This window comes from Barbus barbus, assembly GCF_936440315.1.
Source record: "Barbus barbus genome assembly, chromosome: 7".
Classification (NCBI taxonomy): Eukaryota; Metazoa; Chordata; class Actinopteri; order Cypriniformes; family Cyprinidae; genus Barbus; species Barbus barbus.
The window spans coordinates 7,461,663-7,488,858 of NC_136735.1; the positions used below are offsets into that span (position 1 = coordinate 7,461,663).

The 27,196-nt window shown below is 35.9% G+C and overlaps 1 protein-coding gene across 4 annotated transcripts; it reads left to right on the top strand.

Moving 5' to 3' along the window:
• Window positions 1-4,917: 4,917 nt before the first annotated feature.
• LOC306873235 (kinesin-like protein KIF16B) lies at window positions 4,918-27,050 on the top strand. Of its 4 annotated transcripts, XM_079422358.1 has the most exons (32): window positions 4,963-5,153; window positions 6,432-6,501; window positions 6,590-6,703; window positions 7,225-7,341; window positions 7,509-7,606; window positions 7,889-7,998; window positions 10,611-10,753; window positions 10,939-11,107; window positions 11,231-11,362; window positions 11,581-11,756; window positions 11,950-12,015; window positions 12,258-12,317; window positions 12,412-12,531; window positions 12,674-12,725; window positions 13,635-13,772; window positions 13,898-13,980; window positions 14,061-14,149; window positions 16,030-16,083; window positions 16,878-17,079; window positions 18,109-18,219; window positions 18,253-18,365; window positions 19,448-19,832; window positions 20,491-20,751; window positions 21,822-22,159; window positions 23,080-23,238; window positions 23,354-23,459; window positions 24,508-24,555; window positions 25,089-25,133; window positions 25,221-25,343; window positions 25,807-25,896; window positions 26,415-26,498; window positions 26,609-27,050. In XM_079422358.1, exons 1-32 carry the CDS (start codon window positions 5,107-5,109, stop codon window positions 26,765-26,767), a joined length of 4,062 nt encoding a protein of 1,353 aa, XP_079278484.1. In that variant the 5' UTR covers window positions 4,963-5,106; the 3' UTR covers window positions 26,768-27,050. The 4 variants fall into 4 exon arrangements, with proteins under 4 accessions (XP_079278487.1, XP_079278484.1, XP_079278485.1 ...); XM_079422361.1 differs by having other exon boundaries at window positions 4,918-5,153; window positions 18,109-18,365; XM_079422359.1 differs by lacking the exon at window positions 24,508-24,555 and having other exon boundaries at window positions 18,109-18,365.
• Window positions 27,051-27,196: the final 146 nt, after the last annotated feature.

A 27,196-nucleotide genomic window follows, 5' to 3' on the forward strand; every position in this document is an offset into this window, starting at 1 on the left:
ATGCTGCAGAAATATTAAGAGTAGTATGACATTTCGAACACAGCCTGGGAGACCGTTCAGGTGAGTATCACAGGTAACACAGTTCAGGTGGAGACTGAGAGGCGGGTGCTCTTTTGCAGGTGCAGATTTGGTGTGCTGACGGGGAACAGGTGCTGGTTATTAGTAATCAGAACTGACTGGGGTGCCTGGTAAACCTGTGACAAAAAGCGAAGCAACAACACAAACCAAACTCTGACAATGAAATCAAATAATACACTATTCCAAAAAAGCTAAGTGCACTTTGAGAGTCATTTAAGAAATTTGACTTGTTTGAGTAAAAAAAAAATAGCCTACTTGTTTCTGAACTAATAATCATAAATTACTGTTTATCAAATTGGAAAGTCATCCTAATGACACAAAGAAGTCTCTTTCCGACACTAATTGTTGCGTCACATGGTTAATTGTTCTGGAAGTGAGCTGGCGGTGCAATAAACCGACAGTGCCAAGGACAGAGTGCTCTCATCAGGCTCGGCTGGCGTGATTTACTGAGACTGATAATTAGATTAGCCACAGGTAAATTACAGTTAAATCAAAACATTTACATTTTTGCTCCATTAAGTCTTTATGAAGAATAGGAAGCAACATGATTTATTTAGTAAAAGAAAAATGTAATCAAAAATCATTGGTGAATATGAATTGTATGCAGACACATTTCTAGCACCCATGGGGAGAGCTGTTCATTAGCATTCTCCTTTCCATTTACTAAAATCAAAAATATTTTGTCATAACGTACAGCTAAGAGTGATGGAAAAAAACAGTTACCTATTTAGCACTACTGATTGTGAGAAGTGGGTCTCGGTGAAACACACACACACACACACAAACAGGATTAAGGGTTTAATGGTGACTAGTGTTTCCTGGATCACATTATTATTTACAGCAGCATGGCCTCGACTGACATCACAGGTTACTGTCCTCAGTCAGACGTTACCAGTTTAAAGAACCTACAGATGAGTCAGATTCTTTATATAGGCTACCTTCAACATCCTCAATCCTACAAGTGAGACGTTTCAAAGCTTAATTGAATGCATTCAAATAGTTTCGTGTCACGCAACGGCGAAGGAAGCGCCGCGAAAAGACGAAGTCAGGGTCCAAGTGCAGGGAAGGTGCTTTTAATTGAAACAAAAAGGCCAACACGGCACAAAAAAACAAAACCGAAAAGGACTGGGATACAAACGGCAACAAAGTGCATGTATCCCAGACCAGAGCAAACACAAGAAATGGAATCACTGCAACACATTTACAAATACCAAATAATGCAACCAGGCAGAGTGGTAGGAGAGGGGAGACTATATAGTCTGTGGAAATGGGGAACAGCTGCGGGTGTAATGAGTGTAATGGAATGATGCGGCAGGTGTGTGTGATGCGGCAGGTGTATGTAATTACGGGAGATGAGTCCGGGGTGACGGGAGATGGCGGCCTCCTGTGGCGACAGGGAGAAGCGCAGGACCCGGACTCGTGACAGTTTTGTAAAAAAAAATATCTAGATATATATATATTTTTTTCTATGTATAAATGTTTTGTATTAATTTGTATTAATTGTGTAGAAAGTTTAATATGTATAAATTGAAGTTGCATTTATTTATCTGTTTGTTTTTAGCAGAAAAATAAATTGTTATATTTTATGTCTTTATTTTACTTTTTAATATTTATGTCCTAAGTATTTATTAATTTAGCTAAATTTATTAATGACTTCTTCAAAATCTTATATATATATATATATATATATATATATATACTGTATATAATATATATAGTAATTATATATAATAATTATAAATTATGTATTTTACAAATCTATCTATTTTGTAATTAATTTTAAATACAATTATATATTATTTTAGACATTTAATTAATATTAAATTATTAAATTATTATTTGTAATATTGTTAAATATTTGTTATATATATATATTGAATATATTAATAGTATATTTATTATATACTTTTACTGTTTTATTTATATCACCATGTAATTTGTAATAAATATATATTTTTTAGTTGTACAGGATAATGAAAAGAAAGCATCTAGAAAAAGCCTATTGTACATGTGAGATCCTTCAGTACTGTTTTAAAAGCATCGCAGGATGAAGTTCACTAAGTTGTGTAGAAAAATATTATTTATATTTGTATTTACTTGTTTGTTTATCATGAAGTTGTTTAGAAAAACATAAATTGTGACTTATCTATTTATGTATTTTTTTTAGTCTTTTAATTACTTTTATTTTTAAAAATGGATCACTTGGATCATATAGAAAAAGAAAGCATGCATTTTTTTTAAATGAGTTTTGTAAAATTATTTGGAAAATGATGGTGTGGAGAGCTATTTCGAAGAAAATATAAAGCAGTTTTAACATAATGTTGGTGAGTGGCTCCTGTCACGTTCTTTAGACTAATGACTTCCCGTCGCTCAAATCCCTTCTCTGCATTACAGAGCCTCTGCTGGACTCCTCTAAAAGAATTAAAGTCAGACGTGTCTGACTATGCGATCCCGCTTTAGCTGACCTCTGTTGTGCTATCTGTGCCACATCCCATTGACGCACACAGACGCTGGGCTAATTTAGAGATTTGATTAGTCATGAGGGTGGGATGGGGTGAGGATTATAAAGGAAGGAACGGACAGAAGGGACACAGTGTTCATGAATGGACGTGCATCTCTGCGGAGTCTGAAGCGTCTTCATCTTCAGCCTGTGAAGCTACTTCTGTATCTCCAGCTCTCCTGAAGAAGGTCCAGGTGAACCGGATTTTCTCCTGATGACGGGAATCATGGAATCCGTGTCTCACACGTTACCTCGCCCAGATGGATCCATACCACGGAGAGCCCTGAAGGTCCCGGCTCGTGGGGCCTCCTCACATTTTGTGGGATCCACCATCGTCATCCTCTCCTCTTACGCTGTAGCGACGCTGGCTATGAACTGTGGGAAGAAAATCCAGGATCAGCGAATGGGCACTTTAAAAAACTGAAGCAAGAACAGTTGTTCAGGAGCACTTTAGCTCTAATGGCTCATAATGGAATTGCCTTATAACTCAGTGTATGTGTATGAGCTGATGTTAACAGCATCTGCTGTCTCTGTCAGTGCTGCTGGAGACAAATGACAACTAATAGAGCTGAAATGATTATGATCTGTACAGTAATGGTGTAGGTTGAAGCCACAGGACAGCATGAATGGATTCAGGTCAGCATCCGAGGACCATCGTTCCTGTGGACGGTCAGCGGGAGCAGCAACAAACATGTGTCACTAAATAATGTCACAGTTTATTTATTTTTGTTCTGGATGTAACATCTAGAGAGATCCGTTACCAAATCAGTGATTTTTAAAGTTATTTAAATGTCTCATTTGTAAGTTAGATAATAAAAGCATTTAATAATGTAATTACCTTTGTCTGTCTTTATTTATACATTTTACAGATTATATATATATGACTGCTTTTTTCGTATTATTTACAATATAGTAATTATTCTTTTTCTTAATTGTAATATTCTGAATTTTCAGAAGTTTTTTTTTTTAATTAATGTTTCTTTTTAGCTTTATTTTTTCAGTTTTAGTACTTAAACTTATTTAATTTCAGTTTTCATTTATGTTTTTAATCTACAATGTTTATATTTTATTCTTTTTTACTTTAATTTGTTTAAAAAAAAATAATTTTAGTTAACAAAAAGAGCACTGATAAATAAATACTAAATTTATATTCATCATAGAGGTGCTATACTTTAATGCTTCAAATTGTGCCATCAACTGAAGTTAGATAAAGCAGACGACCTGTTTTAAGAGACCTACCTGTTTTATATTATTTAACAGAGGTTTTATAATTAAAAAATAAAATAATAAAGGTATAAAATAATTTGAACATTATGTTAGCCATCTAATGTAAGGTCTGTGGGTAAACTGACCTAACCTAGAGAACATGCTGTTATTATTGGATTAAATGCAAACCTTTAAAGACTAAAACACACTTAGAATAGACAAGAACAGAGAAGATTAAAATATTATATAAAAATATAGAAAAAAGCCTATTCATTTCAATGTGGAGAATTAAGAGAAATTAAAAAAATATATATTTTGAAAGAAAAATGTGACGTAGCACCAAGGAAAGTAAATTAAAAATAAATAAATAAATATACAGAGCTTTTTTTTTTTCAAACGAAGACTGATAGCAAGACAAGCAATTTAGTAAGAAATGTCATATTTTTAGGTTATGTTTATTTTGTTGTTTTAATTATGTTTTTATTTTATTTATATAGGCTACAGCATTTTGTACTAATATGTAGGCTAATGTACCTATGTGCTATTCTACCATTAAAACAAAACAATTAAAGGACCATCTTATTTATTTTTTAATGACTGTGCAATGGTAATGCTCTGTTACGTCATATTTGTGTTATTATACCAGGTATTTTGTCCTAATATACATTAATTGATTTATATTGATATCGTCATGTGATACTGTTCCCGGCATAATCCACAGTGTTGCCAAGTCCGTAGTTTTCCCGCGGAATTAGGCTACTTTTACACTGTTTGCACTGGTTGCTTTTCATGTCCGCGGGCTTTAGGGACCTCAATAACGTGAAATTTATCCCCTAAAATGCGAATTTAACCAATGGAACCATACCAAAAAAACGTGTATTTTACCCACAGAGTAGCAATTGGGCGGGATTTGTTGGGAAAACCTGGCAACCCTGATAATGCGTGATTATTCCAGGCCTGCAGGCGGCAGTGTTGCGTCTGCCGTGTGTTCCGTATCCCGCTCTACTGCCAGCAAAGAGCAGACGCTGCGAATCACTCCGGGAAAATAACACGAACTGAACAACAGCGTCCCGGACAAATTCATCTTCTTACATGATGACTGTTGAGTGAACACTTGGCGAGGGCCATCAGCTCCTCTCACGGACACACTGCGCTGTTTTCTGCGGACACAGACACATCCTCTGGAGCCGCTCAGAGTTGTGTCAGTCACCTACTGTGTGTGTGTGTGTTTGTGTGTGTGTGTGTGTGTGTGTGTGTGTGTGTGTGTGTGTGTGTGTGTGTGTGTGTGTGTGTTTGGTGGTTCTGGTCCTCAGGGATGTGTCATGGCATCGGTTCGGGTGGCTGTGAGGGTCCGGCCCATGAACATACGGTGAGTGGGTCTTAAACACACAAATAAACAATCATGTAAACATGTCCGCGTGAATAATGTCGCAACAGCTGTCAAATACACGTAAAATACTAGTGAGATGTATTTCTTATTATTAGCATTAAGCATGTATTAATATTCAGTTTATTTGGGAAGTTGTCATGCCGCAGGTCAGATACGAACCTGGCTGTGCCTGAGCTGACCACTGCGCCATGGCTCTGGCCGCATCTTTGGGCGTCATAGACACGGTCGGAGTCAGCATGTCCATAATGCTGTCTGTTTAGTTAGCTAGGCGTGATTTGGTACTGGAGTCTAATTAAAAGAACCAAACAGATCAAAAGTGAACCGGATGAAAAATGCCTCAGTTTTTGATTTTATACTGCTCCTGGACTTGAAAGTGGATCTCTTTTTAGTTCATTTTAGTTGGGGTGTCAGTCCCCTTCGTCCTAAGACTTATTTATTATTTTTTATTTTTTGGGGGGATCCTGGACCAGTCATCATATTATAAATCAAAATTTGATAAAAAATAATAATAATTATTAATGATAATACATTTAAAATGACTGTAATTTGAATAAAATATTTATAAAAATATTATAATAATTTTTTGCCTTTAATGTGCAGCATATTATGATTTTAATGAATGTTTTACAGTAATGTGAATGTCATCTTGAAATCATCAATGAGTGTAATAAGAATTATAAACATTAAAGTGAGGCTGAGAATTTGTGGAATGCATGCAAACCTGTATATATTTACAATATAGCTTGTGCAGCTTCTGTATGACTGTCAAAACATGATCCCATATGTCTCTGGGGATATATGCAGCTCATTCTTTCTGAAACATCTCCTGATCCCAGGGATTTTCACAGGAGTGGCTACCTGTATGGTGCTGCTATTGTAGTAGAGCAAAAATATGTGTATTACTTTTAGAATTTCTAAGTCAGATTTTATATACCCAATAAAATTGACAAAAATTAATACTGAGATCCAAAATTAAATTTTCACTTTAAATATTTTTTTGCTTTGATTGTTACGCTGATTATTTAGATTGTAATGGGAAAAAAAAAACTTGTGGTCTCAATCTGCTTTCCACCTTAAACAGCTCATAAAAGCATCGGGATTGAAAATAGACTCCTAGTTTGATCTGTTGATTGGTCTAAATTAAATCGTCTCCCTCGAGAGTAAATGCTTATGGACCATGGATTTACAGTGTGTGTGAATAATAAACAAAGTGCATAAATATATATTTTATTAATGTATTATCGATTTTTGGCACAGGGAGAAAGACCTGTCTGCCAAATGCATCATCGAAATGGAAGGCAAGAAAACCACCATCACCAACTTAAAAGTATGTAGCATTGAATGTCTCTAAATGAGAGCGTTTCACAGATGAAATTACAACTTTTGATCTAATTCCTGTGCTATTTTTATATCAGATACCAGATGGAGTGACTGGAGACTCTGTAAGGGAGAAAGCAAAGACTTTCACATATGATTTCTCTTACGACTCTTCGGACTGTAAAAGCGGCAGCTTTGTCTCACAAGAGAAGGTCAGTGGAAATATGAACAGCGCAGACCGTCTAATGAAGATTGCATAGGTTTTGTCATTAGCAGTCAGTAATTTAAGTAGTTGTAAGAAATGTATTAGCTCTTAAATTGCTTGATTTAAAAAAAAAAAAAGGGTAATACATATTTATAAGTAAAATATTAATTAATTAATTTGATAATAATTAGAGCATGTTTGTAGAGGAATTGTTTTGTTTAAAAACTCCAGCACCATTTGTGGATAATAAAGTAATCAGTTCACAAAGGTTTGTTTCTCAACGCTCGTACGTAATAACAATCTTGGGTGTTGTGTTATATAGTAAAAACTAAAATATTGGTATCCAGGGCTTTTTTGTCAGAAGCAGATTAAATAAATCCTGGTCTTAAAAGGATTGTAAATGCAAAGCTATTATTAACAGTACAGTTGAGCTCATAGATTAACTTTTAGCTTTTTCAATTTTCAGCTTTGCATTGGTGCTTATATAAGTACTGTAATATCACAGGCTTGAATTGTGTGTGATTTCAGGTGTTTAAGGATCTGGGTACTGATGTGTTAAAGTCAGCATTTGAAGGCTATAATGCCTGCATCTTTGCTTACGGCCAGACTGGATCTGGGAAGTCACACACCATGATGGGCATCCCTGTAAGCCTTTTTATCAATACAAGTGTTTTCTTTTGCCAAAACCACGGTTGAGGCTTGTTCTGTAATTTCAAACATACTTTAGTAAATCTCTGAGGCGGTCGATTTATCACCCTCGACTGTATATTGAGCTGTATATTGGCTCTGATTCATGATTTGCTGTGCTGTAGGGTGACGTCGGGCTGATCCCACGGATCTGTGAAGGATTATTCAGCCGAATTTTAGGAATGACTCGGAGAGATGAAGCCTCTTTCCGTACAGAGGTCAGGTGCGTTGAGTTCAGAAGTCATATGTGAAAACCCTGCTGCACCAATTAGGGGTAGCAAACAAAATTGCATAGAAGTCTTCAATCAGTTCCCGTCACAAACTTACACATTTATTGCTTGAGCCTGATTCCAGTTCCATTTGGTGCTGCTAGTAGCACAGAAATATTTTTTTCTTCACATGTACATCTTCAAAGTTAAGGTCTGTTGCAGTATGCATACACATAACCCCCCCCCCCCCCCCCCCCCCCCCCCCCCCCCTGCTAAAATCATCATATTTTGCACAGCTATTTGGAGATTTACAACGAACGGGTACGGGACTTGTTAAGGAGAAAGATGGCAAAGACGTATAACCTCAGAGTCAGAGAGCATCCTAAAGAGGGACCCTATGTAGAAGGTAAGAGCCTGACTTCAAACATCTCTGCATATCAATACATAAGATAAACCTTGTCACAATAAAAAAAGCCAGTAGTTCTCATACAAATGTCACAGCAAAAACAAAGATGCTATAAATAACATAATTTATATTAATGTTGAAAAAAATTAAACATTAATATAAATATTAACAAAATATGTTTTTATAAATTAACAGTGGCACTTAACTTTCTAGTCTTTTTTTAAGGAAGTGTTGCTTTAATTTTTCAAGTTATAATTTAAGTAAATATTAGTGATCGACCGATATAGTTTTATTACCAATACCAATTATTTGCATATTTATGTGCCCGATAACCAATATGCAGAACCGATATTTATTTACTGTTATAAAGTAAATAAATGACTGAGTGAAGTAAGAACATACTTCACTTTGTTTTGTTTTAAGTGTTGAAAATTTGCAGACTTTCATGTTAAATTTAATCTTCATATTACAACAACAGGGCTCGCAAAATCGCTAGCCCGACATCCCGGGGCTATTGTGTTTTCCAGTCGGGCTACCAAAATGTATCGCTGCCCTGCCCTGCCTGATGGCCTACCTTAAAATACAGGGCTCCTGCAGGTCCTTAAAAACTCTTCAATTTAGTTTTATCAAACTTAAGGCCATAAAAAGTTTTAAATACGTTAAATGGTATAAGAAATGTCTTAATTATAATGTCAAGAGGTCTTACAGTTGGGGACGGAAAGACAAGAACCGCGATATGGCTGGATTAAACTTCAAAAGGCAATGATGTCATTGAATAAATATGAGCGCTGTACATTTCAAATCAAAACACGACACGGATGTCTTTATGTGAGTGTATCTGAAGGGAACCGACTGTCTTTCGAAACGTGTTGGTGGCATTTTCATTTCATCTTACCTATAATGCCTGATAAAGCAGCGTTCTGCATTGTACTGGAAACCGCTATATTAAGCCGCTCCTAAAGTGCCACCTCGTGGCAGAGAATGAATTTGCATTTCCAAAAAGCCTTTCTTGTATGGTCAGATCAATGCAAATATCGACCATTGTTTTTAAGCCGCAAACACACAGAGTTGTAAATGAGAAAGAAGTTAATGTGCCTTCTAAAAATCGAAAGTAATACTTATAATACAGTAATATTTATTTGTTTTAATTTAATATAATAATTTATATGCTTGATTTATCACTTTTCATAAAAATGGTCTAAGGCTGAAATGCTGTTGTATAAGATTTCTGTTTTTGTGTGAACCTGTATCTGAACTGTAAATCATGTAATTTTATGGCTTAATACTGTGTGTTACTATAGACATTGTCCAACCCCGCTCATACTGCGTTCATTTTACTTGTGCAGCTCTTAAAATGGGTCATAAATCTGCAGATACCTTGTAAATAGTGAAATCAAATTCCTTCCTTCAAATTTGTTGATATTTGTGTATTGAAAATATTTTTAATTGACGATTAGATCTGATTTTCTATATAAAAAAAAAAAGAAATTATATTTTTTTTTTATTTGGGCTAGTTAAATAAACTTTTGGGCTACCAAAATCTGAAGAGTACCTGCCCGAAAGGCTACCAGGGATTTTGAAATTGTGCGAGCCCTGAACAATAAAAAACATTTTATTTATAAAAAGCATCAGCAGCAACAGCACTAATATTAACAATAAGCAAAATAAATGTAGAATGTCTAATGTTTTCAAATGGAGAAAATAAAGTTTTATATGAAAATAAATTATTCTATATGACTCCGTGAGTTGCTCTCTATTTCTTAGAGCCAAGCTGCATAAACTAAATAACAGGCATTTATGTAATGCTGTTATGTTAAATAAAGTTTACTAACTACAGCAAATCAAGTACCTACACAGTTGTTGTCTCGTCTCATCTCCCCTCAGACGCTCTGCAATGGCGATCCTGCGCGCAATTCTCAAAACACCCGGCATTTATCGGTGAATCTGAAATTACAAAACCGATATCCGATTATGGTAAAATGCTTAAACATGGGGAATAATATAGGTAAATCAATATATCGCTCGATATCTAGTACATATCGTAATATTACACAGTGAGTAAATGTTGAATAAATATTGTAATATTAAGTACCGGTAAATTGCAATATTATGTAAATATTGAGTAAATAATGAGTAAATGCAATATTGAGAATATTGCAATATTATATAAACATTATGTAAATATTGTAATATTAAGTACTGGTGAATATTGCAGTATTATGTAAATATTGCAATATTTATTCAATTATATTTACTTAATCTTGCAATATTATATAAATATTGTAAACATTGTAATATTAAGTACCTTTGAATATTACGTAAATATTACAATATTGAGTAAATATTGCAAGATTAATTAAATATAATTGAATAAATATTGCAGTATTTTCTTATTATTTACTTAATCTTGCAGTATTTACTCGTTCAGTAAATATTGCAATATGTAAACATACATATTTTGAGTAAATATTGCAGTATTATTTAAACATTAAATAAATATTATGTAAACATAAAATAAATATTGTGTATAAAACACTTTGATGTTCCATTTAAAGGTGTCTGTATGTGTAGTTGCTGTTAAGTTCTTATCAACACTTCCTCTTTGATTTCAGACCTGTCGAAGCACCTCGTGCAGAACTATAGTGATGTGGAGGAGCTGATGGAGGCGGGAAACATCAACCGCACGACAGCCAGCACCGGCATGAATGACACAAGTAGCCGCTCACACGCCATCTTCACCATCAACTTCACACAGGTGACTGTAAAGCATTACAGATGTATCTACACCTGTAACGCTTCGTGTTAATTCCATGTGGATTTGCAAGAGCTGAACCATCTGAGGAATCCATAATGCCATCAAAAGAGATGCAAAATACTTTTACTAGAAAGTAATGTTAAAAGGAAAAATCATACATTTTGTTATTATTTCCTTCCACTCAGGCTAAGTTTGATGCCGAGATGCCAAGTGAAACGGTCAGTAAGATTCACCTGGTGGACCTGGCTGGAAGCGAGAGGGCTGATGCCACAGGGGCCACTGGTGTCCGGCTCAAAGAGGGCAGCAATATCAATAAATCACTGGTCACTCTGGGAAATGTCATCTCCGCTTTAGGTGAGAGGTGCTGTTGTGTTGTGTCACACTTCTTATTGTCTTGTCCATTTCCTTAAATTCTTTAGAACGTTTGTGTAGAATTGTCTCTTTTAATCTGTATTCTGATGGCTCCTGTCTTTATAGCTGATCTGTCACAGGAAGGAGGGAACAGTCATTTGAAGAAGAAGCAGGTGTTTGTTCCTTACAGAGACTCAGTGCTCACGTGGCTCCTGAAGGACAGTCTGGGAGGAAACTCAAAGACCATCATGATCGCTAGTGAGTGAGGAATCATGTGACACTCACATGTTGTAATTCATAATTCAACACTTATGTAATTCATACAGACAGTGGCTTGAAGGAAGGAAAATAATTAATTAACTTTTACTTGATTGTTAGACCACATTTTGATTTACTTGATGGAGAGTCTTTTTGTGACACTTTTATAGTCATTAAATCAGTTTTATTGAAAATGATACTCAAATATTTTTGTCCAGCTATATCGCCTGCGGACGTCAATTACGGCGAGACGCTGAGCACGCTGCGCTATGCGAACCGTGCCAAAAACATCATCAACAAACCCACGATTAATGAGGATTCCAACGTTAGACTCATACGAGAACTACGGGCAGAGATCGCTCGGCTGAAAGCGCTGCTCGTGCAGGGAAATCAGGTCTGAATGTGAATTTGACAGTTATTTCCCTTGAAAGATTTGAATTAGTCTCATATTTTGAGAAGTTTGCATCATTGATTGTTATTTTCCTTTTTTGTTAATGTGAAGCTGCTTTGCAGCAGTCTGTATTGTATAAAGCACTACATAAATGAAGGTGACTTGACTTGGCTGTTATATTTTGTGTGATTTTCAGATAGCGCTGCTCGATTCCCCCACAGCGTTAAGTATGGAGGAGGAACTGCACCATAATGAAGCCAGGGTAACATACACCCTTTCATAATAACATAACAACAGCTCTTGTACACTCTCCTCTCAGCTGAAGCAGTCGCACTGAATAAGCTGTTTCTAAAGCTACTCATTTTCATACACTGAAGCCCACAATGTGCTAAACAGCAGGGATTTGTTTGCAAATTATTTGCTTATAAATGCTGTGTGAAATTCCAGAGATGAATTTAAATGTTGGTTATGGCACACAGTCGTATGCGTGTTTTTCTGTCGCAGGTGTTGGAGCTGACCAAGGAGTGGACGAACAAATGGAATGAAACGCAGAACATCCTGAAGGTTTGTCACCATCTGTCAGACCAGCGTCTTATTTTTATCACCTCGTTCACAGAGCCAGGCTTTGAGTGTTTGTTTTGGCGTGTGTGTTGAACAGGAGGAAACTCTGGCTCTGAGGAAGGAGGGAATCGGAGTGATCCTGGACTCAGAGCTGCCTCATCTCATCGGGATTGATGATGATCTGCTCAGCACCGGCATCATTCTCTATCATTTAAAGGTAATGAACATCCACCAGTGTTCATCACAGTACGAGTGGTGAAGTGGGAGATGCCTCTACAGCTGAATGGATTCATTTCACTTTTATTATGTTTGTTTCATGTGATTACTGTAGCGCATGATTGGTTTGTGTGTGTTTGCAGGAGGGAAGGACATACGTTGGCCGTGATGATGCCACTAATGAACAGGACATCAGTGAGTTTATTGACAGAACTCTCTCTCTCCATCTGTTCAGTTATGGTTTGATTCAGTCTCAATACACAAACTTGGTAATAATAATAAGCTTTTATAATGCCATCATTTATTCACCATATATTTTCTAGAATTATCTTATTAATTAAATCTCTATAATATATGATTTTTTTAATTATTGTAAATATTTTTTGTAATGTTATTTCAAAACATGGGCGTTTAGTTGTGCTATTTGACTAAATTAATTTGTGTTAATTATTTTTATAATGTTACTGGTAGTTTAGTTGAGGACAATGATAATCAGGATTAATCATGCAATTATATTTTCTCACAAAACGTGTCTCTTTGAATTGCATTTTTAAGGTAAATTAATTTGTATGATGATGCATTTATGGGTAATTCATGCTAAACATGAAATAAAAAACAGTGCATCAGTTATATGCATTTCTTTGAATTCTATTTGAATTCTGTTCTTAAAGTGATAGTTTACCAATATAATTAAATTTCTATCATTTATTCTCCCTCATGTTGTTCCAAACCTACAGTATATGGCTTTCTGCTGCAGAAAAAAACGGACTTCATTTCTCAAAATATTTTCTATTATGTTCCACAGAAAAAAGAAAGTCACAGAATCATGCAGAACGACATGATTAAAGGATGAATGAATTTAGTTTGATCTATCTCTTTAAATTAATATTCAAATTACAATGCTTCATCCTGTTTGTTTCTTAATTCAAATTCAGGAATTGAAATGAATTTGGATTGCCATTTTCAGTTCGATTTCAAAATCACAACCCTCAGTTCCAATTCCAACTCGAGAACTGAATTTGAATTGAAAACATTGCCTGACCCTAACCCAGATTTTGCTAGTACTGTCAGTCATAAAGGTATTTTCTCTCTTTCTCTTTGCAGTTCTTCATGGTCTGGGTCTGGAGAGTGAGCACTGTCTGATAGAGAACCAGAATGGAACGGTCACTCTCATTCCTCTGAATGACGCTCAGTGTTCAGTCAATGGAGTTCAGATCACTGAGCCCTGCCCGCTCAACCAAGGTCACATATATACCTTTCTACAAAAATGTCATCTTTTTTTTTTTACTAAATAAGCAATATGAATGCAGTTTTATTCAAAGCCATTTATTAAATAGTAGATTTATTTGTGCATTTGTGTTTCTCAGGTGCTGTGATTCTCCTCGGCAGAACCAATATGTTCAGATTCAATCATCCCAAAGAGGCGGCTAAACTTCGAGAAAAGAGAAAGGTGAGAGGAATAAATACGTGCCGCTTCAGCATAAAACACATGACATGTTTGTTAATATATCTGCTCTTCCTGTTCTCCAGAGCGGCCTCCTCACCAGTCTGAGCTTATCCATGTCTGATCTGTCCAAATCCTGTGAAAACCTCTCTACAGTCATGCTGTATAACCCTGGGTAAGCCTCCGCGTGTGTGTGTGTACGTGTGCGACAGTGCGAGTGGTTTCTTCCTCACCACGCCGCCGGCTCTTCCTCAGCCCTCCTCCCTCTCTTCCTTTCCAGGAGCCTCCTCTTTCCTCCTCTCTCCATCCTCTCTCTTCATGCCCTCCGGCGCCATTGCTGGTACTGCTGATGCCCAGTGCATTAAAACTGCTGACAGAAAACTTTAATTCAAGCCCCGTTTGCCAGATCACCAGTGATCCTTCCCAGGAACAGCCAATAGGGATGCACGATATATCAGTGACCATACTGGTATTGACCAGTGGAGGATAAAGCAGTAGTAGTTTTCTAAATTTATGAATAGGACAAATATACAATGACCACACTAATAATTTCAGTTGTGAAAGGCAGATCATAATTAAAATTGGTATATACACTACCATTAAAAGTTTCAGTTTGGTTAAGTGTTTTTTGAGTCAGCAAGAACGCATTAAATTGATCAAAAGTCAAAGACATTTAGAATGTTGCAAAGTACTTTTATTTAATTAAAATAAATGTTTCCTGAGCAGCAAATAAGCGTATTAGAATGATTTCTGAAGGATCATGTGACACTGAAGACTGATGCTGAAAATTCAGCTTGCATTTTTAAAATTCAATTACATTTTAAAACATATTCAAATTAAAATGAGTTATTTTAAATTGTAATAATATTTTGCAATATTAATGCATTTTTGATCAAATAAAAGCAGCCTTGATGACTTATTTCAAAACATTAAAAAGTGATTGCTGACCCAAACTTTTGAATATTAGTGTACTTGGAGTTTGTTTAATCTAATTTATGGCCCGTGGTTTGTTTAAGCCATCATTGGATGAAAATAATATTAGTTTTTACAGTTTAAACAATGTTTTGTTTTCTGTGACCGGTCTCACGAGTACTGAACAGATTTTTGTCATTTTTGCTGTACATTGTAACATATTAATGCTTAAATCTGAGCATGTATACTTTTAGGTTGGACTAGGTTTCTCTAGTGAAAACATGTTTACATAAAAAAAAAAAAAAAAGTCTAAACCAAATAGATTTATTTTTTATATCGATGCATCCCTAATAAACAACCAAATGCATGTTGGCTTTTTGCATTGTCACATTAATAGAATAATAATGCACAGTAAAATGTTTAATGAAGGTTTTGTTGGGATCTGTGATCACGCATGTGGAAACTGATTGGCCTGTAAAACCCTTGACAGTTGTGTTGTCATGACGGATCATGATCCTGGGCAGTGACCTACTACCACACCAACTACATGTCATGAATGAACACCAAACACTCAACTTTTTAAAATTATTATTATTGTTTCTTTTTTTTTTTTTTTTTTTTTTTATTAAAGTTGTTCACACAAGAATTGTCATTATTTATTTTTTTAAATTATCCTTAAAAATTATTCAGACGAATATTCTGGATTTGTGCCGCAGTATTTGGTAACATTTCCTTTTTCTGAACTTCTTCATGGCAGTCTCTTCACTGAAAAGGGTCCCATCTTTCTCAGGTAGAACCAAAGCACAACTAGTGTTCTCATGTTAACTGTTGTGTTTTTATATACATATTAATGTCGGTATTCGTGGTTTCAGTCTCTCCATTTCTCGTTCATCATGCTTGTGAGAAGCACTTCATCATCATCATCATAATAACACTTTAGTTGAACGTGTGTCTCCATCTCTTTTATTTAAAGTTGTGTATTCTGCAGCACTTGCTTGTAGTTGCAGTGCATGCTCAGTGCTTGAAATAATGCAGACCCTCATCCCATGCACTGGTGTGAGTTTGCTGTGGTTTGCGTGTGCGTGTGTGTGTGTGTGTGCGTGTGCGTTTAAAGGTGGAAACTAATCGTCTTATATGTTCCAGACTGGAGTTTGAAAGGCAGCAAAGAGAAGAACTGGAAAAACTGGAAAATAAAAGGTGTGTCATGTGACTTATCAAACATTAATATATGCAAAATACTTGTGAAACATGTAATTGAGATAAAGCAGTCCTGTCCACTAATTTACATTTAAGATTTTATTTAAATCAGCTTATGAAAATTTTTTCCAAAGCAAGCTGCGTAAATTATAAAAAAAATTTGGGACTTAAATAAATAATAATAATAAATCTAATAAGTGACCCTGGACCAGAAAACCAGTCATAAGGGTAAATTTTTCGAAATTGAGATTTATACATCATCTGAAAGCTGAATAAATAAGCTTTCCATTGATGTATGGTTTGTTAGGATAGGACAATATTTGTCCGAGATACAACTAATTTGAAAATCTGGAATCTGAGGGTGCAAAAAAATCTAAATATTGAGAAACTTGCCTTTAAAGCTGTCCAAAAAAAGTTCTTAGCAATGCATATTACTAATCAAAATTTTTTGTTTTGATATATTTACGGTAGGAAATTTACAAAATATCATCATGGAACTTAATAGCCTAATTATTTTTGTCATAAAAGAAAAATCTATAATTTTTACCCATACAATGTATTGTTGGCTATTGCTACAAATATACCCATGCTACTTATGACTGGTTTTGTGATCCAGGGTCACATAATAATAATAATAATTAATAATAAATAAGTGATTTGTAAAATAATTAATTTACAATGACTATTACACAATATATAATAATGATCTAATAATATATATTCAATTATATAAATCAATTTAAAATGAATTGATTTTGGACCTATTCACAGTTTTGTTGTTGTTGCTGCTCCAGGCAGCTGATAAAGGAGATGGAGGAGAAGCAGAAGTGTGAGAAGGCGGAGCTTGAGCGCATGCAGCAGGAGGTGGATTCTCAGAGGAAGGAGTCTGAGCAGGTGCAGCTGCTCATCCGCAGACAGGAGGAGAGCCTGCGCAGACGCAGTCAGGACATCGAGAGCCGTCTCCGAGACTTGATCGCTGAGAGAGAGAAATTTCAGGTCAGACTGCTGATCGGCAAGTAGTCTATTTTAATTAGGGATGTAACGAATGAACCGCGAGCCAGTTGAAAATCGATTCAAATATGTGACGATTCAGATCAGTTGAGATGCTGAACAAATCGCGATACAATTGGAGTAGGAGTTTATATGAATGTATCTCTGAGGGTCTTTAGAAAAGTTTAGATGGCATTTTCTTTTCATCTTGCCTCTGAATGATGAAGTAGAGTTCATAAGAGCAGCTCTGCTTTGTTTACAGCTGTAACCCAGGAAAAACTGTATGACTGCTGTTCATAAGCGCCACCTGCTGGCAGAGTTTGAATTTGCTTTTCATTCAGCTCCTCTGCTGTTTTCTTCAGATGTGTTTTATGTAGTTTCACAAAACTAAAGTCAGACCATTCTGTTTTTGCTTCACATTTCGAAATTATACAATCTAATTTAGATTAAAAACTGCTCATGCTGCATGTATGCAGCTTCTTTGTTTGGATCGTGATTAAAATGCAGCGGTTACGTCTCATTTTAAATGGACAGAGAACAGACAAAGCCTTAGTTTGTTTATATGAAGAGATTTCTTTTATTTGTGTAACTTATTTATTTGATTCGGGGTTTGTTTGAAAATTTCAATTTAGTTTTGTTATATTTCAATTTCACAAAGAAACGTGCAGCAGCAATAAAAGGACACCTTTACATTTACTTTATAATTTTTCTTCAGTCTCATTTTGTTAAAAAAAATTGTGAGAAAATCGAATCGTGAATCGAATCCTGAGTTGAGTGAATCGTCACATCCCTAGTTTTAATGGTTGTCAATATTAAAATCAAAACGATGATATTTTATTGTCAAAATGCTGTAATTGTTCCAGTCTTTTTGTGCTTATAAAATTTATTTCTCCACATGGCACTTCATAACATTTATTTCTTCACAGTAGTTTATACAAGAGTTGCACATTTTCAGCCACTTCCACACCAAGAGCTAAATTTTCTTAAAAACCATCTTTGGACTTTTTTTTATATGCTACTGTCTATTGTATTCAGGAGGAGAGACACAGAGAGCAGAAGGAACAGGAACAGCAGAAGCAGAGGAGACTACAGCCGAAGCAGAAGCTGGAGGAGGAGGAGGAGGAGGAGGAGGCGCAGGAGGAGGAGGTGCAGGAGGAGGAGGAGGAGGAGGAGGAGGAGGAAAAGGCACAGGCCCAGCGAGAGCGAGCAGAACAAACCGAGCTCTTTCGTGAGCTGGAGCGCCTCAAACTAGAACGTGAGGAGCAGGCCGTCAAACTCCAGCTGGAACACAGGTGAAAATGTCAATGTCATATATCTGTTGTTAACGCTTGACATAGAAAATATGATGAGTCTCAGTAATACATATGAGTGTTTGAAATCAATCTGGACTAACTTTTTTTTAATTATTATTATTTAAATTTAAAAATTAGTGTTTAAATATTTTTTTAAACTTAACTACAATAATAAAACAAATAATAATATTATTAGTAAAAATGATTTAATTTAAATGTTTTTTTTTAATTAAACAATTTTTTACATTAAATTAAAATAATTAAAAAAATATTTTATTAGTTTAAAATGTTAATTATTATATCAACAAATACTCAATTATAATATAATAGTTAAAATAATACTAATTTAAATTAACAATAATTATTAATAAAATTATTATTATTATTATTATATTTATTAAAATGGATATATACATACGTACATATATATTTATGTGTGTGTGTGTGTGTGTGTATGTATGTGTATATATGTGTGTGTATTAATTTATTGCATAATTATAATTTTATTTAAAAAAATACTATTATTTTTTTATTTTTTTATTAGTTGTAATTATGCTATAAATTTATATTGTAATTATAAATATATTAGATTAGATTAGATTCAACTTTATTGTCACTGTGCAGAGTACAAGTACAGAGCCAATGAAATGCAGTTAGCATCTAACCAGAAGTGCAAATAACAAAGTATATAAATAAATATAAAAAATGTGTATATACATTGTTTTATGACATATAGTGCAAGTTATGAGGTAGAGTGGGAGAGACTAGCTCAGTGCAAATGACTGTACATACAGCTTAGGTTGCAAGGAAGTATAAACAGAAGGTGCATTATAAAGTGAGGTATATGTTTATATATGGCCAATGACCTTAACGGCATCTGGAGGTAGAAATGTGCAAGGGAATGTGCAAAATATCAGAAATGTGCAAAATAACAGAGGAAACAATAAGAACATTAAGATTATATGATAATTATTAAATATATATTTGGATAATTTATATATATATATATTAATATCTGTATGGAGATATAGCTGTATGCATACTTCTGAAACCATGTCAAAATGAATGTCTTGAACATCAAGGCGTCTGGAGGAGCGAGAGAAGGAGCAGCTGAGTCTGGTTGGCCGTCTGGAGGAGCAGCTGAGAGAGCGCAGCGTGGAGGCGGCCGCCCTGCTCACGCCGGATGAAGCGCGCCGACTGGAGGAGGAGAGACGGACGCTGACCGAGCTCAGGGAGGAACTGCTCAGAGCCAAGGAGGCACGGATCGATGGAGAGGAGGAGGACGGGGAGGAGGCCCGGAGGAGCACGCAGGCACGCTATGAACATTTCAAGCAGATGCAGGTGGAAGAGCTGAGTTTGCTGGAGGAGTCACTAATCCAGCAGAAGGACCGGCTGGAACGGGAGGTGGCCCAGGAGCGCACGTCTCTCAGCCAGCTGCTGCACAAGCACAAGGACAAACAGAGACAGGTACAGGTGTCCTTATGTCAAAAGCACACGCAAAACAGAGGAAAACTGATGTGGGGAGGTTTTTTAGTTGTTTGTATATCCAATGCACTAAAATAATATTGTGTTGTTCATTTTTAAAGTAATATTTTCATTTAAAATGTACCAAGTTAGAAGAAACAATCTTTTGAGATTATTATTTTTAGTGAATCAAGGCATGATGCTGTGTATCCTGTGTTGGCCAATTCATGAACAAATGATTCTTTTAAACTGGTTCTTTATAGTGAATCTGTAACATACAACAGTACTGGTGTAATTCTGATTCACAAACAAATGACGTTTTTGAGATGATTCTTTTTAGTTCATCTACAAATTATGCAGCACAACCCGTGTAGTCCAATTCATGAACAATTTACTCTTTTGACACTATTTAGTTAATTGAACCATAATACAGTAAGACCGGTGTAGGTAGTTCAATAAGACAAATTGCCGATTTGAATTAGTGAATTAGAAAAACTAAATAATTTAAAGCATTAGCAGAGAGAGAATTTCTTTTAAATGTGAGAAAAATGGACATTATAGCTGAAAGTAACCAAAAGAATCATAATGGAATCAAGATGAGAATGAAAATCATATCAAATTGAATCAAGACTCTGGTGATTCACTGTTGTCGTCCTTGCAGGTGCGTGATATGGTGGATCGTGGAGTTCAGGACGTGTCCTCTCTGGGTCAGGAGGAGATTCTGATCCAGCAGGCCGAGCACAGTCTGCAGTTTAAAGAGAGGCAGCTCCAATCTCTCCAAGAGAAACATCTCCCTGCTGTCTCAGAGGAGCGACAGAGAGCCATCGAGCTCCTGGAGAGAGTTAGAGGAGGGACAGGGTCTCCTGCTTTGGACGGAAGTCCAGAAGATATGGACAAAGAGCTGGACGAGACTCTATATCAGGTAAAACTCTGGCCAGTCAGATGGTCTCTTCCTGTCTAAGTAGACGGCACTTGGATTAGTCATGTGAAACAGTTGAATTGAATTCCATGCTTTTCTGTATCAGGACATAATAAAACATTATCTGGTCTGTGTTAAAATTTGGAAAATAAAACCTCAGGTAAACAACAACACGAGATGTCGCACTGTGGCAGACAACCCAAGAACTTCACCATAGACTCTAGAGGCCTCAGTTCAAATGTTAAATGATAAAGTTCAAGACAGTACAATTAGAAAAATATGGGACAAGTATGGCATGTTTGGAGGGCTTGCCAGAAGAAAGCCGCTTCTCTCTAAAAAAAACCATGGCATCACAGTTTAGCTTTGCAAAGTTGAATCTGAACAAACCATAAGACTTCTACAGCAATGTACTATGAACAGATGAGACCAAAGTGGAGATGTTTGGCCATAATGTGCAGCGCAACATTTGGTGAAAACCTAAGGAGCATATCAGCACAAACGCCACGGGACCTGGGCACCTCACAGTCATTGAGCCGACCATGAACTCCTCTGTATACCAAGGTATTCTAGAGTCAAATGTGAGGACATCTGTCCGACAGCTAGAGCTTGGCCAAGATTGGGTCATGCAACAGGACAATGATCTAAAAAAACACCAGCAAATCTACAGCAGAATGGCTGAAAAGAAAAGAATCAAGGGGTTGCAACGGCCCAGTCAAAGTCCAGACCTCATCCTGACTCAAATCATGTGGTGAGAGCTGTGCATAAGCGATAGAGACTGATGAAGTCATACAGAAAATTAGTTATTGCTGTTAAAAGTGGATCTATTGGCAATTGAATCTAACTTTGTCACATGCGGCTTTTCCATCTTGGCTTTATTTTTGTTAAATAAATAATGGCATGGTGTGATATGTCTTGTGATGTTTTATTTTCAAAATGTTAAGACCTGCCAAGGACCAGATATTTTTTTTATTGTCCTGATACAGAAAAGCATTCAATAGGGTGTCCTAACTTTTTCACATGACTGTATATATATCTCGATTTTATCCAACTTTGTCTGTCTGTTTTCTCTGCAGGTAGAGAAGGAGTTGGAGGAGAAGGAGGAGCGTTTGTCTCAGTACAGCACGAGCGCCGAGCAGCTGCAGCAGCTCCAGCAGTCGTACCAGTTCACGGCAAACGTGGCCCGTCAGGAGGAGAAGGTTCGCAGGAAGGAGAAGGAGATCCTGGAGTGGAAGGAGAAACAGCAGCGGGAGGCTCTGGAGCAGGCGGTCGCACGCTTGGAGAGGAAACACTCCGCTTACCGCAGGAGCCTCAGTCTGGAGCCGGACACTGAAGGGCCGAGAAAGAGGTCACAGTCTGCTTTAGGACAGAGCACTTCCAGGTTTACAGGAACACAAGACCTGGACCAGGACAGGTGTGTAGTTGTTTTTTAGAAGGACAGTAGCACAGGGGTTCCCCTTGTGGGGAACCATTTTGATAAATATAAAGGCAGCTGGATATTTTTGTGAAAAAAATATATTTATACTGTTTGAGACAATGATTATAGTATGGTAAAAGGTTATTAATTCCATTAAGAAAAATGTGCCAGATGGCTCACAAAACTTAAATCTTCAAAAATACAAGCATTACGAACAATAATTTGCATAAATAAATATAAACATAAATATAAAAACCTAAAAATGCACCCAAACAATATGCAAATATGAGAATATAGTCAAATTTATTGATATTCATATCTATAAGTATCAAGCTAAACATTGTTTTTTTTGTATATACTTGTATGCAAGTATAAGAACATCATAAAATTGATTAATAGTGATATTATAAAAACAATTTAATCAAATAATTGTTTCCAAAATTAAACAATTGGCTTTTAAAATGTCTTTATACGATTATTTTGCTAATTATTTACCTTTTTATTAAATTGACAACATAATGAGGTTGACACTTACATTTTTTCACAAAGATTTTTACTTCAGAAATATTTTTAGAAAACAAATAAGTAAAATAAATATAAAATAATTTAAATAATGTATTAATCATTTACAATAATTAATGTTTTAGTCTTCACCAGAAAGCGTAATGAAATGCTATTAAATTAAGTGAATGTGAATGTAAAAAAAATTAATTTGTTGAACATATTTCATTAATATCCTAAGTGCTCACTTTAACAACCCTAAAATAAATGTTTTACATAAATAAAAAATCTCTCAAATGTTTTATGGAGCCCAGAATCTCCTTGCGGCCCCTGAGCATCCCTGGATTTGAATGGGATAAATCTAGAGCCGCTCTGCTGTGTCTTTTCTTTATCATTTTGCTCTGGATGATTCTCAGGATGGAGCGAGAGATCGCGCAGCTGAAGCAGAGGATCAGTGAGAGTGAGGGAAACGTGTGGAGTCTCAGTGTGAGCGGGGAAGAAAAAAACAATGTGAACCAGTCGCCCGTCAGCCCCATACAGACCCTCCCGACTGTCCTGTCCATAGGAGATGAGAGGTACACACACCACAGCTGCTTAACGGTTTCAAACAAGCAGCTTGAAATTAAGATTTTACTGCTTGGTTGTGATCTTGTAATTCATTTTTGGCTGAACTGGTCATTTCACCCTCAGGATTAATGTGTATATTGAAGAAGAGGTGCAGCGGAGGCTACAGAAACTGAACCTGCTCAACAGAGAGAATAACAACACACTCTCACTGTCTTCAGGCTCCCTGCAGGTATAAAACTACAGCTAACACACACACTCACTTCAAACCGAAACGCCCACAGACAACATCAAATCCAACCCGTTTACTTGCATATATCCAGAAATATTATTTGCATTTATAATAAATAGTGTATTTGAAATAGTTTTGCTTTTTAAAACATAGGTACATATCAGTGTTAACGAAAACTATTGTGTCGTTTAATGTCCCTTACAGACCCTCCCATTAATTGAATTCTTAATTAAAATTAAATTAAAGCTAAAATAAAATGAAATATAAATATTGAATATGTAAAATATTTAAATGAGAAATTATGTCTATATGTCTAAACTAAAACTGAAATGAATATAAATTAAAGCTAAAAAGAATAAATTACAAAAGCACATAACGGTATATGATATAATGATATTCGTAAAATTAAAACTGGAAATGTAAAAAAATAAAAGCTAATTAAAAAATAGAATAAATACTATATTATATAAATAATACTAAAATAATAATTTCACATGTCATCCTGGAATATTTTTTACTTTTACTTGTTTATTTACCACTATTTTCTTCAGAAAATCTAGTCATTTCTGCCAGAGTAACTGAGATGACAGAAAAAATGGTTTATTATGGATTAATAATATTATTATAACCAGTAAAATTGTATTATTTTCCACTAAATATTCTGTCTCACTCAAGAATACTTTACCATACACAAGTGAAACATGTTGTCTTTAAATAGACAACCATAACATCATATTCTCATTATACTACTATAAACGCGTACATGTTATTGTTATAAAATCCTTTTCTCTTTGGATTGAATGCAAACTATTGGTAAAATTTGTGAAACTTAAAAAGCAAGCCCAAACAGAATCTACTCTTCTTTTCTTGCATTTTCTGTGCTTATTTAAGCTGAAAGCACAGTTAAAATAGCCAAATTGTTCTCTGAGAGATTCTGTGTGGGCTTGCAAAAGAGGAGAAAATGGTTTGTTACCCTAGTCATGCACAAGAGACACATTAAAACCCACAGAACTGTTTTTGGCATCAACAAAGTTGTTTAACTCTGCAGGAGGAGGAGCAGGATAGTGAGGGTAGCTCTGTTAGATTGACGGATGAGGTAAGCACAGGCCTCAACCAATCAGCACCAGCTGAGCGCACTGTGTTTTGCATGATCCAGTCTTAATTTGCATACCTCTCACAATCTCTGATATCACTAGATTGGGTCTTTCCTACATTTACATTTACATTTATTCATTTAGCTGACGCTTTTATCCAAAGCGACTTACAATTGCTATATATGTCAGAGGTCGCACGCCTCTGGAGCAACTAGGGGTTAAGTGTCTTGCTCAGGGACACATTGGTGTCTCACAGTGGATTCGAACCCGGGTCTCTCACACCAAAGGCATGTGTCTTATCCACTGCGCCATCACCTTTCCTCTGCGGTTTTTCTTCTTTGGGAGCATGCTGCCTGCCCACCGATGTCTTGCATAGATGCATTTCACCTGTTCCTGTAATCAAACTGTTTTTTTGCTACCTCACTGATGGGAAATGACAAACAAGTGCTTGCTTGACCCCCTAAAATCAGCTGCTAGTAATCGAGAAGTTGTGTTAATTGTTATATATGACCCTAATAATGTTTTAATTTCTCAGGATAATGATAAAAAACACATCGATCAACGCAAACTGAAATACGAGGTACTGTCTTGTATGTTTAGGGAATGTTATTTCATTAGCACTTCAATTGAGGATGTTTTCTGACCATAATTTCCCATCTTTCCATAGCGGCTGGTGTCGATTCCTCTGGATCCCAGTCCAGAGAGTCTTAAAGATCCGGTGAAGATCAGTATTCCCCGTTACGTCCTATGCGGTCAGGGAAAAGATGAACACTTTGAGTTCGAAGTCAAGGTTTGTCTGCATTTTATACAATCACTGCATTATCTGTGAGAATTATTTAAAAAAAAAAAGTCGTGACGTATTGTCAAGTATGGTGACCCATACTCGAAATTGGTGCTCTGCGTTTAACCCATCCAAGTGCACACACACAGCAGTGAGTAGTGAACAAATGCACACACACACACCCGGAGCAGTGGGCAGCCATGCTGCAGCGCCCGGGGAGCAGTTGGGGGTTCGGTGCCTTGCTCAAGGGCACCTCAGTCGTGGTATTGAGGGTGGAGAGAGCGCTGTACATTCACTCCCCCCACCTACAATCCCTGCCGGCCGGGGACTCGAACCCGCAACCTTTCGATTACGAGTCCGACTCTCTAACCATTAGGCCACGACTTCCCACAATTTAATTGTCCGTGTGGTGACCGCCAGTAAAAAAATGGTCATCTTTGATGTTTGAGATTTGGTTTTGTCCTGTGTTCAGTTCACTGTTTTGGATGAAACGTGGACGGTGTTCAGAAGATACAGTCGTTTTCGGGAGATGCACAAATCTCTGAAGCTGAAATATCCAGAGGTATGACTTGCATGTATACATAGAAACAACTCTGATGCAACTAGTTGAACTTGATGCTAGTAACATGAAGGTTATGGGTTCGGTTCACAGAGAATGCACAAACTAATGAAATGTATCAGAATGCATTGCAAGCTGCATTGGGCAAATGCATAAATGTAAACATTTCAAATCAAATTTATTCATATAATTTTTGAAATGTTTATAATTTTTTTTTTTAATATATATTTCACCCCCATATTTTTTTTGCTTTATTTACATGCAATTAAAATCAATTTGCTCATGCATAAATGTAAAAAAGATCAAATTTATGTAACCTGTAAATTTTTCTGTATTTTTTTTTAAATACATAATTTTTTATAAATATTTCACCCCGCAAAAATATTTTTGCATTAATTTCATGCAAATTGTCATGATTTTTTCATTTTTGTCCCACTTAATTTTGTGATGAAATATGACCTGGATGTTTTTGTGAGATTCACCCACCTATGGCATATTAGATATTTTGAATCTTGTTTTAGCTTGCGGCTTTGGACTTCCCTCCCAAAAAGATTTTTGGAAACCGAGACGAGAGAGTGGTTGCGGAGCGCCGGAATCAGTTGGAGGTATTCAGATGTGTTTCCAGTCAATCACTTTTGAATGAGAAACTTCTGAAAACTACAGGCCAGGGGTTTTACTAATCTAAGATGCTGACAATGTCACTGTGTTTTCCCAGCAATACCTGCGGAACTTCTTCCACGTGATGATGTCGTCCTCCTCTGCTCCTCTGAGGACAGACGAGTTTGGAGTACACCTCTCAAAACACGCCGTGTGCAGCATCTCTCCTTTCTTTAAGAAGGGAGTGTTTGACTACAGCAGTCACGGGACAGGCTGATACACACACACACACACTCCAGTACAAAAAACACTAATTTACATAAATACAAACTGAGACAGATTGACTGATTTCTGATTGATTTTGGAACCATAAAGATTTTTGCATTATGATATTATTTTCATGGCAGTTGAGCACATTTTCACAAATCAAATTCTCATAATACTATTCATTTTGAGGTTTTGTGTAGTTTTGGTTCTCATAGTAATACAGAATTTTTCAAAATTCTGTATTCAAGTTAAAAATCTTTTTTATTATTATTATAAGAAAAGTAGCATAAATTAAAAAAAAAAAAAACAACAGTAGTACAACAATACTGCCATGATGGATAAATTCTTTAAAATTTAAATAAAATATCATCATTGCCACAAAAATAATATCATAATGGAAAAAATACTATAAATACAAAAATAGGCTTTTTTTGCTTTA

What these genes read in the sequence shown, in the direction of transcription:
- LOC306873235 (XM_079422361.1), top strand. Translation starts at nt 5,107, where the DNA reads ATGGCATCGGTTCGGGTGGCTGTGAGGGTCCGGCCCATGAACATACG. An exon ending in GTCATGCTGTATAACCCTGG is followed by an intron (nt 14,150 to 16,029) that starts GTAAGCCTCCGC and finishes TATATGTTCCAG; the next exon opens with ACTGGAGTTTGAAAGGCAGC. An exon ending in AGCGCCGGAATCAGTTGGAG is followed by an intron (nt 26,499 to 26,608) that starts GTATTCAGATGT and finishes GTGTTTTCCCAG; the next exon opens with CAATACCTGCGGAACTTCTT.